Source organism: Jaminaea rosea (assembly GCF_003144245.1).
Source record: "Jaminaea rosea strain MCA 5214 unplaced genomic scaffold BDZ90scaffold_1, whole genome shotgun sequence".
NCBI lineage: Eukaryota > Fungi > Basidiomycota > Exobasidiomycetes > Microstromatales > Jaminaea > Jaminaea rosea.
In genome coordinates this window covers 1,389,258-1,405,021 of record NW_020289975.1, presented here as the reverse complement: position 1 = coordinate 1,405,021, position 15,764 = coordinate 1,389,258, and the positions used below count along the sequence as shown (strand labels likewise).

Here is a 15,764-nt window from a genome sequence, read left to right as displayed (position 1 = left end):
GCGAAGAGCGAAGCGTCCGTACGCTCGCTTGAGAGCCGTATTGTGCTTGACGCTAGCCTGCGACCTGGTATACGAAAGTGGCCGCCACATCAAAGCCGTAGGCTACGCCCTCTAGGCCGCAATGGGCATCGTCGCGATAATCGGCTGCGGTGCCCCTGCCTGCTGTGCCATGCTCTGACTTCTCTCCTCCAAGATGGCCTCGTTCAGTTCCACGAGCGGCGCCAACTCCTTGGGATCTACCACGTCAAATTCAGTGATGAACAGGAGGAAATGCCTGTACGACGTGTTGAGGTGCGCTTCTACCCCCAATGCGCAGACGTGGGCGAAGTGATGATTGTAGATGTGCGCATAGACCCTGAAGAGCCTGCGCAGGATCGATTTGACCGTTGCGCCAAAGTTGGCCGTGAACGGGACGCCAACCTTGCTAGGGAAGACTTGATCGTCGTCCAGCAATTGCTGTGTCCATGCCATCAAGCAGTCGACGTATTCGGGCGCACAGAGCTTCGTAGGGCGCTTGTACATCGGATTGCCAGCATCCTGCCAATGGTACTCATATCGCGGGCCGGCGCACATTGTCGGGCAGGCGGAAGGGGTGCAGAACTCGGTGATGGTGCCGTACAGCATGTTTAGGTGGTTGAAGAAGTCGACGGTATTGACTGCGAGCCATTCATTGAGGTCTTCGCCCTGAGGGAGGAGGACGGCTGCACGGAGATTGCCTGAGCCCAAAGTAGCCTCGGCATAGCGTTTGAGCTGGTACTGTTTGGTGCCTTCTGGGATGTTGCGCTTGGGTTTGAAGGTGCGCGTCTTTTGTAGTCCGAAGAAGGAAGACATCTTGCGCGGGTGAGGGACTGTTGATGTGGATGTGTAGAGGGGGAGGAGGAGGAGGAGTAGGAGCCAGTCGTCGTGTGTGTGTTGGTTCGAGGCGGCCGTGTTGATTGGCCTTCGACTCCTATTTCCGAGGCTCGCGCTCGAGGCTGCCAGTCGCACTCGCGTTGACGCTTCCACTTGCCGCGGGTCGACCCGAGTCCAACACCGCCGCCGGCCTTGGCCCGTGCCGCCAAGTGAGCTTCGAGACTTGCTTCTTCGCAGTCAGTCGATCAAAGCCATTGTAGCAAGCAAGCAAGCAAGAGAAGCCTGCGATCAGGATGTCAGAGGCCACATCAACACAATCAGGACATGGACTGGAGCGTGGCGTCTTAGCCCTCGCCGACAAGCCAGGCGCGTTTCGCTACCTGACTCGAGGTCTCACGTCCTCGATCTATGCACTAGACCTGCCATCAGAAGGGAACAAGGGTCTAAAGGTCAAGCTGGCCAGGTATGGCGCATCTTCAAGCTGCATCGTCGTAAAATGTGTCGATCTGGAAGACGAAGCCAGGCCTCACAGTGTCCTCAAGGAGATTCGCCTTCTGCAGTCACTTTGGTCAAGTGATACTAAGGGCGGGGAGGGACGCCGCTTCGTGAGTTCAAAGCGAGACAAGCCTGACAAATGTCAGAAGCTGACATGAATTTCAATATGCAAACTCGTCGACGCACAGATTGTGCCCTTCCTTGACACGAGCGAAGACATTCCCGACGACTTCACGACGATCCAACGCGTCTTTCTCCCCTACTACCCTTCGACCCTCACCGAGTGGTTGGTGCACGATGCGCAGCAGCAGGGCAACAGTGAGAGTAGTGTCGATGCTCGCAATCGCTGCTCATTCGTAGCTCGAGTGGCATATCAGCTCTTCTCCGCCCTCTGCTTCCTCCACTCACAGGGCATCGCTCATCGAGATGTCAAGCCTTCCAATCTTCTACTCACCCACCCGGCTTCCTCCTGCCTGCAGCAATCGGAGAAGGTCGAAGTCAGGCTCTGCGACTTTGGCACCGCTCACTCCGGTGTCGATGAGCAAGGAACGAGCAGCAGACCAAAAACCTGCTCTACCTCCACACACCCTTACACCCCACCGGAGCTTCTCTTCAGCCCGCAGGATGGGTACGACGGAACCAAGGTGGACGTGTGGGAGGCTGGCTGTGTGGTGGCAGAATGTTTTGGACGCTTGAAGGAGACATCAGATCCTGTTGTTGATCGGCCGCGGACGGAGAGGATTGGGGAGAGAGGAAGAGGGGGAGGAGGGAGCATGTGGCCATCTGCTGCGCTGGACTTCTCAGCTCCGTCAGGATCGAATGGTTCTGGTTCTGGTTCAAAAAGAGCCAGCCCGGATGATGGACTCTTGGGCCCGCCGCTGCGAGCGGCACCTGGTACGTCTGCATCTGCAGGAGCAAGTGGCGGCAGGATGATGCTCGGCTCGGCATTTGACGATGGTGAGGGAGAAGATGAGGACGAGAATGACTTCTGGAAGAAGCAGGAGGCGGATCTGTTTAAGCAGGACGGTTGCGACGGCCCAAAGAGGACAGCAGGAGGTGGCCTCTTCGCTGGCTATCTGCCAAAGCCAGCAGTCGGCTCCAACGGTACCAGCGCTGCGCCAGGTCTTCGTCGACCACTGTCTCTCGCCGACGACGATGAGGACGACTCCTTCGGAGCCCTCCCAGCCGACCCTTCGTCCGCCACCGTACAGCGCAGCTTCATCCGCCTGCCCCTCTTCGGCGCGGCGCAAGGCGACCTTGGCCTGGCAGCGGACATGTTCACCTTGCTCGGTCTGCCTGAGCCGGACCAAGCACATCTTTGGCCTGAGGCAGTGAGATTCAGGCCGCCACTGGATCGGATGCCGTTTGTGAGGAAACCTGTGGCAAGCAAGGCAGAATTGGAAGCAAAGTTGAGGGAGAGACTGGTGGATTTGTATGGTCAAGAGGCGGAGGATGAAGCGGCAAAGGCAATCAGTGATGTGCTGCTGGGTTGCTTGAGGCTTTCCGCGGAGGAGAGGTGGGATGCGAGGAAGGCGGCAGACCGATTGGCCGCAGTCGCGGTAAGTCAAGCGAATGAGGGCAAGTGAAAGGGCCTTGCAAGTGCACAGAAAGCATGACAATTAGCATTCAATCATGAAGGTAGTCTTCCGTAGCATTTCACGCCTACTGCCTCCCACCCTGCTCGTCCGCCTTACGCTTCGTCCCCAAAGAGAGCTTGAAGCCGCCTCCGATCCCGTTGGTAGTAGAAGCACCGCCGCCGTTGGCGCTGCTGGAAGGGGCAGCGGGAGCTGCGTCAACTGGCTGGAAGCCGCTTTTCGTTGCGGAAGAGGAGGTCGTCTGCACAGGCGGTGGTACGGGTGAGAAGGAAGAAGAGCCAGAGGTAAGGCCGGCTGCTGATCTGAAGCCTGGGGGAGCGGCAGAGCCAGAAGGCGACTGACTGCCACTCGCTCCAGCGCCATCGCCCTCGATGACGTTGAAACCTGGCGGCCGCAAGGAGCGCATACCAGCTTCGGATGGGGTAGCGCGAAGACTGCTGGTCGCGCCGCCCACTTGTCTAGGCACGACACTCGCCATTCCCTTTGATGACTCTCCTGGCCTGAACCCACTGGGCCCAGCCGCAGACCCCGATGCGCCGCCACTCTGCTGGGCCCGCTTATTCGCCCTCTGTTGCACCAGATTCGGCCCAATAGAGTCGGCAAACTCCTGCGGCGCGTTGCCCCTCGCTCCCACACTGAGTACCATGTGCGCTTGACCCTCCCTCGCCTGTCGGTCCCTGAACGCCTTACTCATATCCTGAGCCTCCCCTGCTGCCATACGTTCCTTCTTCCTCTCCTCCTCGATGCGCTGCTTCGCCTTTTCTTGCTTGGCGCGACCTGGCATCTTACCGTGGAAGGTGTGCGAGAGCAACTTCCACGCCTCGTGGTTGTTGAGAACGCGACCATGCTCATCGTGGTACTTGATGTCGATGTCCGGCTTGTAATCCTTGAATCGCTCCTCAGCCCGCTTGGCCTCTTCAAGCTCGCGCATCTTGTTCTCGTACTCTCGCGTAGCTTGATCCTTCGCACTGCCCTGCAATTTCGACATGTGGCGCTCGTGCTCCCTCAAGGCTTCCTCGGCTTGGCGCTTCGCCTTCCAGGCATCGTAGGAGCGCTGTTCTGCTTCACGGCGACGCTGTTCTGGAGTCATCGATTCGAGGATACCTTGTGAGCGAAGCATGCCGAGCGTGCCGGCCAGACCGTTCGAGACGAGTCGCTCGGCGGCTGTGCCGAGCCCAGGGTCGGGGGAGCCAGAGGTTGCGTCGCGAGGGGTGGGGGAGGTCGCAGAGTGGCCTTCCCCATCGAGGTCTTCGGCGCCTTCCATGAGTTCGTCATCGTCTTCTCCTGGCTCTCTCTTAATAGCAGGCACTGCGGTCGTTGACAGCAGGCTGTCGGCATCGACACCTTGAGCCGGCGCAGGCTCACTAGGCTCACGTTTCACGCTGACTCCTCTCGATCTTGATCGTCGCTGCTCGGGGCTTGCCGGTCTGTTGCCGATATTGCGGATGAACTCCGACGTCTCATCAAAGGTCATGCCAGGCGCATCTGCGGGCGCTGCCTCGCCATGACTGCCCGTTACCGCCATATTGAAGTCCCCGGTTGCATCTACCCCACCTTTTCTTTCTGCAGCCTCCTCAGCAGCCTTCTGTGCAGCAAGGTTCTTGGCAATCTCTTCAGGCGTCATCTTGCTGATGGCTTTCTTGGCTTTCGCCCGCCTGGCTTTCGCGAGGGAAGCGGCCAGCTCGTCGTCGTCTACGAGGTTGTCGCGCTTCTCTGCTTGGCGGCGGGCGTGAACAATGGGCTCCATCTCCACATCGGCCGAAGCGCTCTGCTGCTGAGCGTCTTCCTCGTCGTCATCAAGCTTGATCTTGGATGCGGCGGGACGCTTCTTCTTCTTCCCCTGCGGATGCGGATGACGGAGGGGAGGCAGGGCTGCGGTCAGACAAAGGGGAAGAACTCTAGCGTTTAGCTCTGCTGGGACAGGAGAGCACGCGTGCTCATCACTCACCTTGCTCTTTTTGAAGCCTACATCGCCCGGGGCTAGGTAGTCTGATACTTCCTGGTTCTCTGCAGGGCGGAGAGAGGGGGAGGTGGCCAGGTCAGCTTGGTAATGCAATCCTTTCTCAGTCGCGTACGCTCGAGACTCACTGCTGTAGTCGAGGCTCAGTAGAGAGCGATTTGCCTTTCTCGCCTCTTCCTCAAGCTCCCTCTGTTTCTTCGCCTTCCGCTCAGCATTCGTCTCAGTCGAACCCCCCAGCCTGAAGCCTCCATCCGAGTCTCCGATGATCGCTCGATCTCTCCTCTGCCCCTCGGGAATATCTGCGTCGTACTTGCTGAGCACGCCCTGCTTCTTTCCCAGTGCAGCCGACGTCATCTCGTCCTCATCGTCTATGCCGGTGTACTGCTTTGGGCCCTTCTTACGCAGCTCGTTTCGCCGGTCGAGCTCCTTTTGCTCGAGGGCGGAATCCATGAGCTCATCCTCGTCGCCGTCGAGAATGCGGCTATCTCTCAAAGTGAGGATCCGACCTTCGTCGCCCTCCTGCAGATCGAAGTCATCCATATCGTGGGCGACGCGCAGCCCCGCTAAGTCGGCCTCGCCGTACGTAGCTGCCGCCTCTTGCTCCTCGAGCTCCTTTGCCCTCCTCTCTGCATGCTCCTTTGCCTTCTTTTGAGCCTGTCTGAGCCATTTGACGGTACTCTTCGAGTCGCTAGGCCCTGGCGCCGATGAAGTGGAAGGATCTTCATCTCCCAGTGTGGGGCCACGTAGCTGCCGCCTCAATTGACGCTTGTTCTGCGCCTTTGCTATTCGTTGACGGATTTCTTCATCTTCCTTTGCCTTTGCCTCTTGCTCTCTTCGCTTCTTATAGTTTTCCTCTGCTATCTGGTCTTTATCCTTGGGAGCCTCTTCAGCGCCGCCATCTTTGTCCTTTTTGGCGGATGCTGAGTCGTCAACGAGGGGCTTGAGACCGAGGGAGATACGGACCTTGCTGCGAGCGGCAGGAGTGGGCGGGATGGAGTGGTCAGTAGCTGAATATGAGATTTACATGCTGCCTGATCTGGCACTCACTTTGTCTCCTCGAGCGACAGACTCTCCTTTTGGAACTCTGACATGGTGGCGAGATGAGGAGGATGCGAAGCCAAGAAGAGGCTTGAATTTGGGCGGGCGGATGGATGGGCGGACGGGTGTCGACGCGGACCAGGCGACGCCCTCTTCTCCACTCGGCAAGTCCAAGTCGACCGACTCACCATCCATCCTTCCTCTGAATCTTTCCTTTGCCTCTGCCTCTGCGATGACACTCCTTCGTACGGCCTCATGAGGTCGTCTCGTACACTCTCAACTCCTTGACAAAGTTCTTTCGCTGGACTCACAGCGCTGCTAGCTGCTCTGACACCCGACATCTCGGCAGCAGCCTTACGCACACTCCACCATGTACGCCGGTTATCAAGCAGGCTACTATGACGAGCAACAGCAGTACTTCGAACCAACGGGAGCTTATGCTGGACAAGCACCTGGATACCCGTCAACTTCCATGCCACAGTCTGGTGTGCCGTACGGCTACCCACATCAGGAGTATTACGCAGCTACCTATGGTCCGACCTACGATGCCAACGGCTATGCCTACGATCCAGCCTTGATGCCGGCCGCCGGCGGGCACTATCCTGCTCACTTCCAGATCGGCATGCAGCAGCACGCCTCCGAGCAGCAGCTTCTCCAGCAATACAGAGCTCCCAATGCTATCCCTCCAAGACCGCCCTCCTCAACGCCTTCAGGCTCCAGCGCTCGCCTGAGTATGGCGAGCAGTGGTGCAGCGAGTCGCAGCAATCCCTACCAACAGCAGCATCAACATCATCTTTCCGGTACTTCAACTCCTGGCACATCGGTGGCGAGCGCTCAGCACTTGCCTGCGACACCGGCATCGTCTGGAAGCCCTCAGTCACAACCGCATGCCGGCAGCAGCTCCTTCGGTAGTCTCGGGGGAGTAGGCAGCCTCCCACCTAGGCCTACATTCGACCCAGCAGCACCTCAGAGCGGCAGCAGCAGTCAAGGACCTCTTCCAGGTCATCCGTCTAGTGGGGCTCTGCTCCGTCCTTCACCGATTCCACGGCTTGGTGGGCAGCCGTCACAGTCGCGGCAGCAAGATGTTGGCAGCAGCGGGAGGAGACCGTCGGCCTCTCATGGCAATCAGCTGCTCGAGAAGCTTCCTGCCCTACCTCCACGGCCTGTCGTCCAACATGAGGTGCCACCATCACTCGCCTGGCTTGGAAGCGTGGACGAAGGGCCGTCCACTGGAGGCAGCAAGGAGGCAGAAGAGCTCTCAACTTCCACCCCCGCCCAGCTCGACGCAGATGCTAAGGCCTACATCGCATCTCTCCACGCTGCAGTCCAGGCGTACCAAAGTCGCGAAGAAGCAATGCAGCTCCGGGTGGAAGCTATGGCTTTTCGGCCAAACGAGAGTTGGACTGCGCTACGGATTGAGAAGGGTGATGAAGCTGCGGTACGGCACGAGAAAGAGTCAGAGACTGCGCAGCCAGCAGGTGAAGGGGAAGAGAAATCGATCACGAAGGAGGAGAGTCTACGCCCACCAGCCTCGATTCTTGGCGTCCGCCTGCTTCGCAAAGTTGTTCAGCTTCAGAAGGAGAACGAAGAGCTAGGCGTCTTACTCAGTCGTAAGCTCAACCTGACCGAAGACCACGCCTCCCAAGCCGGCGACGCTGTCAACGGCGTACGCGCAGGCGGCGACGAGAAGAAGCAGCTCCTCTCTGACCTATCCGACGCCCATTCCCTGCTCTCTAGCCTGTCGATCGCGCTCAAAGAAGCAGAGGGAAGAGCAAACAAGGCAGAAGCGGCTCTGCAGGTGGCGGTGCAGAGTAGATCGAGGGGAATCATGGAGGCCTCGCCGGTGCGTGGACAGCAGGGCCCGCAGCAGGGGGCGGCGGCAACAGTTGCGGGAGGAAGGAGGCCTGAGCAGCTTCGCGGTCAGCAGCACCCTCAGCGAGGAGGGAAGGGGAAGCATCAACAGAGGGACGGTACTGGCGCTGGCGGCGGATGAACGATGGGACGATAGACGTGGACCCTGGTCACGATCAGTCATGTGGAAATAGATCTGAGTCACGGACACGACATACACAACGGCGAGAGCCGTGCCAAACGCATCAGAGGTATCTTCCCCTTCATCTTTTGCACGCCACTGCCTTCACACCAATCACACGGTACTTTGAGGGCTGCAAAGCTGAGATCTGCATTGCAAATATATGGTCGCGGCTGAACGAGGGCACGCGATTGAACGACGTGACCCCTTGTGTCGGCGCAACGCTTAGTCGAAGAGACCGAAGCCCATGTCGTCGTCGGACTCCTCCTTCTCCTCCTCCTTCTCCTCGGCAGCAGCAGCCGGGGCGTCGGCAGCGGCAGCGGCAGCGACGGGAGCGGCGGCGGCGAAAGCCTCGGGGTTGGCAAGGTACTCCTTGGCCTGAGCGCGTAAGGTGATGTAGGCAGGTCAGCAGACTGGTCGAGTGAGATAGTGAAGTCGCAGCACATGTCCCTCCTCCTGCATCCGCATCCATCAGCCAAGGCAATGCTGCCAATGGTCGTCAGAGGCCTGTCGGCCTGACTCGGAATTTTCAGTGTGATACAATAATTTGGGAATCCTGTGGACGAGCATTCCCTGAGCGGCCTCTCCGCGGCAAGCCCTCCTCTCTCTCTTCGAATCCGTTGTCTGTAATACTCTCGCGCACGCGAACTCACCTTGGCAGAGCCCTCGAACTCGTAGTCGGTGGCCAGCGAGATGGCAATGAGGTTCTTGTACGAGTTGACAAGGACGTGGTTGACCGAGGCGATGGTAGGGTAGTTGAGAGCGAGCGAGAGGCAAGCCATCTGCTTGATACCCAGAGCAAAGCGCTCGACGAGGGTCTCCTCGGAAACGTCGAGGACGTCCGACTCGAAGGTCTGTCCGTTGTCGTAGATCTGCGTCACGCTCATTCCGTAGGTGAACGGCGAGATGTTGAGCATGTTGAGCAGCGTGGCCTCGGACGAACCGACGCGCGTGCCACCAGAGACGACCTTGACATCGGAGACAATCTCAATGGTACCACGGGCGATCTTGGTGGGGACACCGAGAGCCTGGAAGAAGGACGTCTTGCCGGGCTCCATACCGGTGTTGCCGGCCTTGACGATGACGTCGGCAGGAGCGAAAGCACCGGCACGAGCGGGGGCAGCGACACGGTTGGCCAGGATCTGGTTACGGATGTCCTTGAGGTCACCGGAGGTGAAGACGAAGCCGATGTTTCCCTTGACGAAGGGCATGAGCTTCTCGAATTGGGGCTTCTCCGAGATGATCAGACGAAGGGCACGGCGAACCATGGTGTTCTTGCCCATGAGGACGGTACCCTTGCCACGAAGGGTGTGACGAATCTGGTGCATCTGCTGAGATCCGACATTGTCGACATTGACGATGAAGATGGAGGGGAAGGTGTCGAGGGCCTCGTTGAGACGAACGAACCAAGCCTCCTTAGCAGCGCGAGTGCCTCCCATTTTGGATGAAGAAGAACGTGAAGATGGGGTTTGGTGTTGGTGTAGTGGTAGTGTCTGGTATTTGATACGCCGCCGACGACCTCGTTGCTATTGACGGGTAAGAGGGCTGAAGAGTTTAAGGCGAATCGGTGAGGACAAGAAGGCAAGAAGGAGCAAGCCGTCCGTTGCAGCATCCTTTTCCCCTCGCCCACGCCCAGCCCACCCGTCCGCCCGTCCATGAGCGCCATGCGTCCGCCCGCCCTGTCACTCCCGTTCGCCGTAGCGCGCGACAGAGGCCAAGGCTGTCTAAACTTCCGATCCGAAAGACGGAACAGCGACGCTCGAGAACATCACCAAGACCAAGAGCCGCTCGATGGCTGCATTACTACGCACAGACGCCAACCTCGCTCATTATGTTGCCCACTCGAGCGTAATGGGGCAAGGACGACGCCATCAATATGTCCATGCTGTCTCCAGGAGCTAGTGTGCTCGCTGCCCCAGCCAGGCGCAGAGCTGCCTGCGCCTCAGCATCTTGGACGCCTCGTCCAGCATGGGCAGGTCGTCCCCCTACGACCTCGACCAAACGTGCACTTCATCATGACTCGCAAGCTGACACCAGCGAGCGTGGCAGTCAACAGCCCACTAGCATCAGCAGCAATACACCCTCATCCTCTTCATCTTACACACGACGCCGCCCTGTCTGGCGCGACATTCCAGCATACAATGCCGACCCATCATCCTCATACCCATCACCAGCACCACCGCCTCCGCCTCGTCAACCCCAACCTTCATCATCGACGTCGACGTCGACCTCGACAACCTCAGAGACTTCGAACGCTCATCTTAATCGTGGCAAGACGGGCACGCCCAATTGCAAAAGCGCCGTCTATCTCAAATTCGCATCCCTGCCGGTCGACCAGTTGCGACACTCTCGTGGACTCAAAATCCATAAGGGAGCTCACAGAGCCATCGTTCTTGTCGAAGAGTCGAAAGACGTCATCGATGCCTTTGTCATCGGTCGACTCAAGGAAGAGCGTCTCTCGCCGAGTAGAGCACTTGCAGAGGTGACGGAGCTGCTGCCGGAGGATGTTGGACAGGAGCAGGCGGCGCTCCTGCTGATCAGTAGTCTCACGACGGGCGACAGGGCAACGAGCGAAAATCTGGCATTTGCTAGAGCGCTCTACATGCTCCAGCGAGATGAAGCGCGAGCCAGGCAGACAGCATCAGCGCCTATCAGACACCTCGCTCGCGTCGTTCGTCCATCCTTCGACAAAGTGGGCTCCAGTGTGGCTTACGCTGCCCTGGCAGCTGAGATCGTTCAAGATCGCAGGCTCAAGCCAGCGGAGCGTCGCTCGCTTGTCACAAGAGCAATGCCAGGGCTCTGCCATCTACTGCGTACCCTAAGCCAGACTGGGCATGGACGACACACGAGGGAGATTAGGCGCAATCACCTCTACGAAGTCTGGAGGGAGGCGATCGAAAGCCTACTATTAGAAGGAGTCCTCTCTCCGGCGAGCGGACATGGGGCCGGATCATCCTCGCAAGCTGCTGCGCTCTGCGCTCAAATGCTCATGATGGCCGTTCGTTGGGGCCCCTCATTCTCAGCCGTCAGGCTCGCAGAGTCTCTTCACTCGGTGAATAGCCTGGAACAAGTCATCAAAGGCGCGACGGCTTCCTCATCCCGCGTAGACGTCGATAATCTGTCCTCTCTTCCTGTCACGGAGCAGCTAGTGCACGGGCTCATCTCGCGAGGTGCGGCGCAGCATGCTGGGAGTATCTTCATGATGTTACCACACACGCTTCGCAGCTTTGATGGGTACGTCGCCCTACTGGAGCACCTTGGCGAGTCGGATGCCTCGATACCGCTCGATTCACGCTACAAGCGGGCAATGCCTCCGAGACCTCCCTCCATCACGTTCCAGCGAGTCCTTTGGGAGGATGCATTGGCGCACGTCCGGCAGAGCGATGGGAAGGAACACATCGCCTGGCTCAAGCGCCTCTTTGGCGCTCGCATGGTCAGTCATGCTCGACACGGCAGCGCCAATATGGTTGAGCAGGATCTGGGCCACATGCAAATGGTGGGCTTGCCGGGCAATGGCTCTGAGTTGAGCAGCAAGGCGCAGGTTGCAATTGTGCGGGCGTTTATTCGAGCCGGGAGATGGGATGAGGCCAAAGAGCGCGCCATCCAGATGCTGGCGCAGCGCAGGCAAGATGCGAACCATGAGCTGGCTGTGGCCAGGCAAGGCGCTGCGATGCTCAATACCCTAATCGCTGGCGTCGTGTCCCAAGACATCGAAGCAGCAGGGCTGCCAGCCGAGCACCGCAGCGAGCAGGACGATGACGAGGGCGCAAACGTCCCAGCAGGACGCGGCCTCCTCGATCAAGTCCTCAGCGAGGTTTCACTCCCTATCGGAACCCTCGTGCAAGTGCTACGCTGCCACGACTCCCTCGTCGAAGAGCTCAATGTTGTCCCAGACGCAGTGACTCGCAATATTCTGCTCGGCTTCCTCTTCCGCTGGCGTCTTGCCCCGCTCGGGGACGACATCTCTACGATACGCCAGTTGCTGAAGCGGTGTGGCGTCTTTGGAGGTAAGAAGGGGGGCGGCAAGAAGGGAGGAGCAGAGCGGTTACAGGAGGCTCGCGAGTTCATGGCGCATGGCAAGAGTGTGCTCAGAGCCATCATCAAGACGCTATACGAGCAGGGGCACGTGGAGCACGCGCAGTGGGTTGTGGGGATGCTCAAGGAGGCAGAGCTGGCGGCGCAAACTGAGCTGCGCAAAGGCGGGGCTCATAGCGAGCGCGGTACGCAGGAGAACAAGAGGGCGGCGCCCGCGTAGGCAGGCGGGACGGCCCGTGGAGCGGCCAGGTCTGGCGGCCTGATCTTGCCGCTGCACCTCTGTCATTGTACCATAGTCGATCTCGATCTCGTCAACGATGCCAGATTCATCGTCAGCTCGCCAAGCGGCTGTGCTAGGCCACCGAGCTACACGATCCCAAACTCGCTGCGACTGCCTTCGATCGTCACCTCGATCCGTCTCTAACCCTCTCGAGATCTCGCAGCTTCGACCACTTCATTCATTGTGCTCTCAGCGGAGCAGCAGCGCCTCGGGCCCAGGCGTCAGGCAGCGGGGTCGGGGGGCTAGGCTAGGCTGTCGTGTGCCGGCAATCGCGGTCCAGCCGTCATGCGTCTTCGCGCGGTTTCGACCCGGTTCGAGTCGCGCCAGGCAACTTCATTGATTGACGAGCCTCACCGTCGACGAGGCATGTGCGGGGCAGCGATGCTGTCGATGCAGCGATGGCGCTGAGCGCTGAGCACTGAGCACTGGGTGTGGTTGAGTGTGGGTGGAAGGAGTGTACGAGGGGCGGGAAACAGCTTAAAAGAAGATTTGTTGAGGTGTCACATCCAATTGCCTTGCCTCGCCTATCAGAACACACACTCACACACTCTCACACACACACGCGCACGCGGCACACTCACACGACACCACACCTCGAACGCACACACACACAAGCATGTCCGTCTACTACTTCTCGACCCCCTCGACGTCCTTCGGGCACCGCCAGCCGCGCTCCTTCGAGTCGGAGCCATACTCTACTTGCTTCGGTCAGGCCCTTCAATACCAAGACCCTTACGATGCAATACGACTCGCGGCCGCCCACTCCCACGCCCGCGAAGAGGCTGAAGCTCGACGACGCCGCGCCGTAGCCGTTGCCCGAGCTCGCGCCATCGCACAGCAAGAATGGGAGGAAGCTCGGGCTCAGGAAGAGATGCGAAGACGTCGTCGACATGCTGAACAGCAGCGACGTCTCCAGCTCGAGCGTCAGCAGCAGCGCCACCAGCAGGAGGAGCAGGAGGCTGCTGCCTTCTTCCAGGCCATACAACAGCACATGGTTGAGGCTGCCGAGGCTGCCTATCATCGCCACCAGCAGCAACAACAGCAAGAGCTTCAGCGCCGCAAAGAGGCAGCCGCTCTTCATCAACGTCAAGTGGCAGCCGCTCGTGCTCGAGCGGAGGCACAGCGCACTGCCCAAATCGAAGCTCAGAAGCGCCTTCAAGCCCGACGCGCCGCTGAGCAGGAGCACCGCCAGCGCCAGCACCAGCACCAGCAAGAGCAAGTCGAGCGCATGTTTAAAAACTTCCTCTCGCCCCTTTTCCAGGCTTTCCTAGGCGGCGAGGAAGAGGCCGAGCAGGAAAAGGAGACTCAGCACCAAACAGCTGGCCCTCAAGGCTCGCCTAAGGGCAAGGAGAAGGAGACGCCCACAGCCTGCGAGGCATCCACTGAGGAGAAGCGCCCCAGGACTTCTTCGCCTCCAGCAGCCACCTCGACTGCGACATACAAAGCGACCCTCGAGCACGAGCCCACCGCCGAGCAAGCATCTGCGCCTCAGCTTCCTACCACGGCCGCCGAGCCCGACGCTCACGACGATGCCGCCTCGGTCGCCTCCTCGAGCACTTCCTCCACTAAGCGCGGTCGCTCTCGTTCACCCCGCCGCGCTCGAGTCAGCGATGTCGATGAGGAGGGCAACGAGATCCCTTCACCTGCCGACGCAGAGGACGAAGACGAAGGCTTCGTCCAGCTCGAAACCTCTTCTCAGACTAGCCACTAGCTCTTCGCGCGATCACCCGGAGTACACAATGTTCATAAAGTTCGAGTGTCGATTCAGCTACTCAATATGATTGTCCGTATTCAACTACTTTGAGATGCCTGCTCTCTCTACAGAGCGTGTGTGACCTTGCACCTACACCTCTTGCCCATCCACGATCAGCCTGCACATGCTCGTCCCACCCCTCGCCTCCTCCGCCTTCTGGAAGTTGTACACAGCCTCGAGCGTGTTCTTAGATCCGCCGCATACGACGACGACGATGTTCTTCTTCCCCTCCGATGGAGATGCTACACCGCCCTGCTTGAGGACCCTGGACGCAAAGTAAATGGGGAGCAGCGCAGCCCCGCACGAGATCTCAGCGAGAACACGGTGGTCTCGCGCAAACTGCCAGGATGCAGAGGCTGCCACTGCGTCCTCAGCTACCACGAAGTGCTTCTCGCCAGGGTAGGCGCGAGCACGGTCAAGCGTGGATTGGGAGCAGGTGCGCGCGCCGAGCGATGTGCACTTCGACGTGATAGCATCGAGAGTCACCGTCTTGTTCTCAGCCATGGAGCGCGAAAAGGAGTCGGCACCGAAGCACTGCACTGAGCAAATGGTAGGTGGCGACGCGCCGCGCTCGATCTGTCTCTGCAGACCCATGAGGATACCGTTGAGCAGACCACCACCGCCAACTGCCGTCGAGATGAGGTCGGGTCCAGCAGGGAGGTCGTGCTCTTCGCGCATCTGGTCGTAAGTTTCGTCTACGATCGTCGAGTTGCCCGCAACAACATTCTGGCCCTCAAAGGGATGTATGAGCACGGCATTGGGGTCAGCACGGACAGCAGCGAGCGCCGCCGCATTGGCTTCATCGAAGCTCGCTCCGCCACGGACTACGGTAGCGCCCTCAGCCTCGCATAGCTTAACGACGTGATCCTCCGTCGAGCTCGGGCAGTACAGTGTAGCCTTGACTCCAGCAATGTGTGCGGCGGTGCAGGCAGCCAAACCTGCATTGCCCCCTGAAGAGGAGATGACGTGGAGCTGGTCACCACGCTGTGCTCGTGCGACTTGTACCGAGTGGCCCACGCCGCGGATCTTGAAGCTGCCGCTGGGCTGGAGGGGCTCCATCTTGAGGTACACATTGTGGCCGCAGATGGTCGAAAGCGGTGCGCTGTACAGCAGAGGGGTCTTGATATGGCTCTGCCTCTGGTCGCCCATCGTATTGGCGCTCGTTATTGCTGAGATGGTCATGATTGAAGTCAAGATGAAGATAGGATGATAAGAGGGACGGCACGGCAACAAACTACAGCAGCCCTCGGACATTTTATATCGTCACACCAGAGTTCGACTCATTATCTCTGGGTCTCCTGCGAACGTCCGAGCGGATCTTGTTGACGAACCCCGATCTTATCCCCATCCCCACCGAAGAATCATCGGCCCCTCTTGGCGATCATCGTGTGTAATGCGCTTGTGGGGCTCCATCTTGCCAATGACCCTGCAGAGGCGCATCCGTCACGGGACACGATGGGCTCCAAGAGGTCCACGGTCTGTGGAGCTGCAAGGCTTCGTTGCGATTTGACTCGGCGTTGGCGCCGTTCCCCTGGGTCCCTACCACCTCTTGATTGAAGATCACTCGCGGTCCAAGGCTTGGCCGTGAGGACCTTCCATTTGAGGTTGTTCTTCGCCCTCCTCGGGACCTCCCGTGACGCTAGCTAGGTGTGGCGGCAGCTCCAGAGCAAGAGTCGACGTCATGGTCAGCCACGAGCGCGGCGTCTTGAAATTGCTTCGACGTG

The 15,764-nt window shown here is 59.3% G+C and overlaps 7 protein-coding genes across 7 annotated transcripts; 3 read left to right on the top strand and 4 right to left on the bottom strand.

Annotated features, from left to right (window-relative positions):
- Positions 1 to 52: 52 nt before the first annotated feature.
- Positions 53 to 910, bottom strand: BDZ90DRAFT_263566 (hypothetical protein; the record flags this gene model as incomplete). The annotated part of the gene is made up of 2 exons (XM_025508609.1): positions 180 to 910; positions 53 to 111 (listed from the first exon to the last, which is right to left on the bottom strand). Exons 1-2 carry the CDS (start codon positions 829 to 831, stop codon positions 53 to 55), a joined length of 711 nt encoding a protein of 236 aa, XP_025365078.1. The 5' UTR covers positions 832 to 910.
- A 174-nt stretch (positions 911 to 1,084) lies between these two features.
- BDZ90DRAFT_229487 (kinase-like protein) lies at positions 1,085 to 3,002 on the top strand. Its single transcript, XM_025505086.1, has 2 exons — positions 1,085 to 1,457; positions 1,536 to 3,002. Exons 1-2 carry the CDS (start codon positions 1,146 to 1,148, stop codon positions 2,931 to 2,933), a joined length of 1,710 nt encoding a protein of 569 aa, XP_025365077.1. The 5' UTR covers positions 1,085 to 1,145; the 3' UTR covers positions 2,934 to 3,002.
- Positions 3,003 to 3,009: 7 nt separating this feature from the next.
- Positions 3,010 to 5,993, bottom strand: BDZ90DRAFT_257546 (hypothetical protein; the record flags this gene model as incomplete). The annotated part of the gene is made up of 4 exons (XM_025507965.1): positions 3,010 to 4,782; positions 4,891 to 4,949; positions 5,031 to 5,869; positions 5,950 to 5,993. The coding sequence occupies 4 exons, from the start codon at positions 5,991 to 5,993 to the stop codon at positions 3,010 to 3,012; spliced, it is 2,715 nt and encodes a 904-aa protein (XP_025365076.1).
- Positions 5,994 to 6,130: 137 nt separating this feature from the next.
- Positions 6,131 to 8,217, top strand: BDZ90DRAFT_14950 (hypothetical protein). The gene has a single exon (XM_025503523.1). It carries the CDS (start codon positions 6,311 to 6,313, stop codon positions 7,931 to 7,933), a length of 1,623 nt encoding a protein of 540 aa, XP_025365075.1. The 5' UTR covers positions 6,131 to 6,310; the 3' UTR covers positions 7,934 to 8,217.
- On the bottom strand, positions 7,846 to 9,495 carry BDZ90DRAFT_229485 (putative RPP0-acidic ribosomal protein L10.e). The gene is made up of 2 exons (XM_025505085.1): positions 8,626 to 9,495; positions 7,846 to 8,350 (listed from the first exon to the last, which is right to left on the bottom strand). The coding sequence occupies exons 1-2, from the start codon at positions 9,409 to 9,411 to the stop codon at positions 8,198 to 8,200; spliced, it is 939 nt and encodes a 312-aa protein (XP_025365074.1). The 5' UTR covers positions 9,412 to 9,495; the 3' UTR covers positions 7,846 to 8,197.
- A 353-nt stretch (positions 9,496 to 9,848) lies between these two features.
- Positions 9,849 to 12,431, top strand: BDZ90DRAFT_225276 (hypothetical protein; the record flags this gene model as incomplete). Its single annotated transcript, XM_025504663.1, has 2 exons — positions 9,849 to 12,192; positions 12,304 to 12,431. The coding sequence occupies 2 exons, from the start codon at positions 9,849 to 9,851 to the stop codon at positions 12,429 to 12,431; spliced, it is 2,472 nt and encodes an 823-aa protein (XP_025365073.1).
- Positions 12,432 to 12,914: 483 nt separating this feature from the next.
- Positions 12,915 to 15,222, bottom strand: BDZ90DRAFT_225275 (tryptophan synthase beta subunit-like PLP-dependent enzyme; the record flags this gene model as incomplete). The annotated part of the gene is made up of 4 exons (XM_025504662.1): positions 12,915 to 12,989; positions 13,024 to 13,554; positions 13,729 to 13,852; positions 14,135 to 15,222. The coding sequence occupies 4 exons, from the start codon at positions 15,220 to 15,222 to the stop codon at positions 12,915 to 12,917; spliced, it is 1,818 nt and encodes a 605-aa protein (XP_025365072.1).
- Positions 15,223 to 15,764: the final 542 nt, after the last annotated feature.

What these genes read in the sequence shown, in the direction of transcription:
- BDZ90DRAFT_229487 (XM_025505086.1), top strand. Translation starts at nt 1,146, where the DNA reads ATGTCAGAGGCCACATCAACACAATCAGGACATGGACTGGAGCGTGGC. An exon ending in GCGGGGAGGGACGCCGCTTC is followed by an intron (nt 1,458 to 1,535) that starts GTGAGTTCAAAG and finishes GTCGACGCACAG; the next exon opens with ATTGTGCCCTTCCTTGACAC.
- BDZ90DRAFT_14950 (XM_025503523.1), top strand. Translation starts at nt 6,311, where the DNA reads ATGTACGCCGGTTATCAAGCAGGCTACTATGACGAGCAACAGCAGTAC.
- BDZ90DRAFT_229485 (XM_025505085.1), bottom strand. Translation starts at nt 9,411, where the DNA reads ATGGGAGGCACTCGCGCTGCTAAGGAGGCTTGGTTCGTTCGTCTCAAC. An exon ending in AGTTCGAGGGCTCTGCCAAG is followed by an intron (nt 8,351 to 8,625) that starts GTGAGTTCGCGT and finishes TTACGCGCTCAG; the next exon opens with GCCAAGGAGTACCTTGCCAA.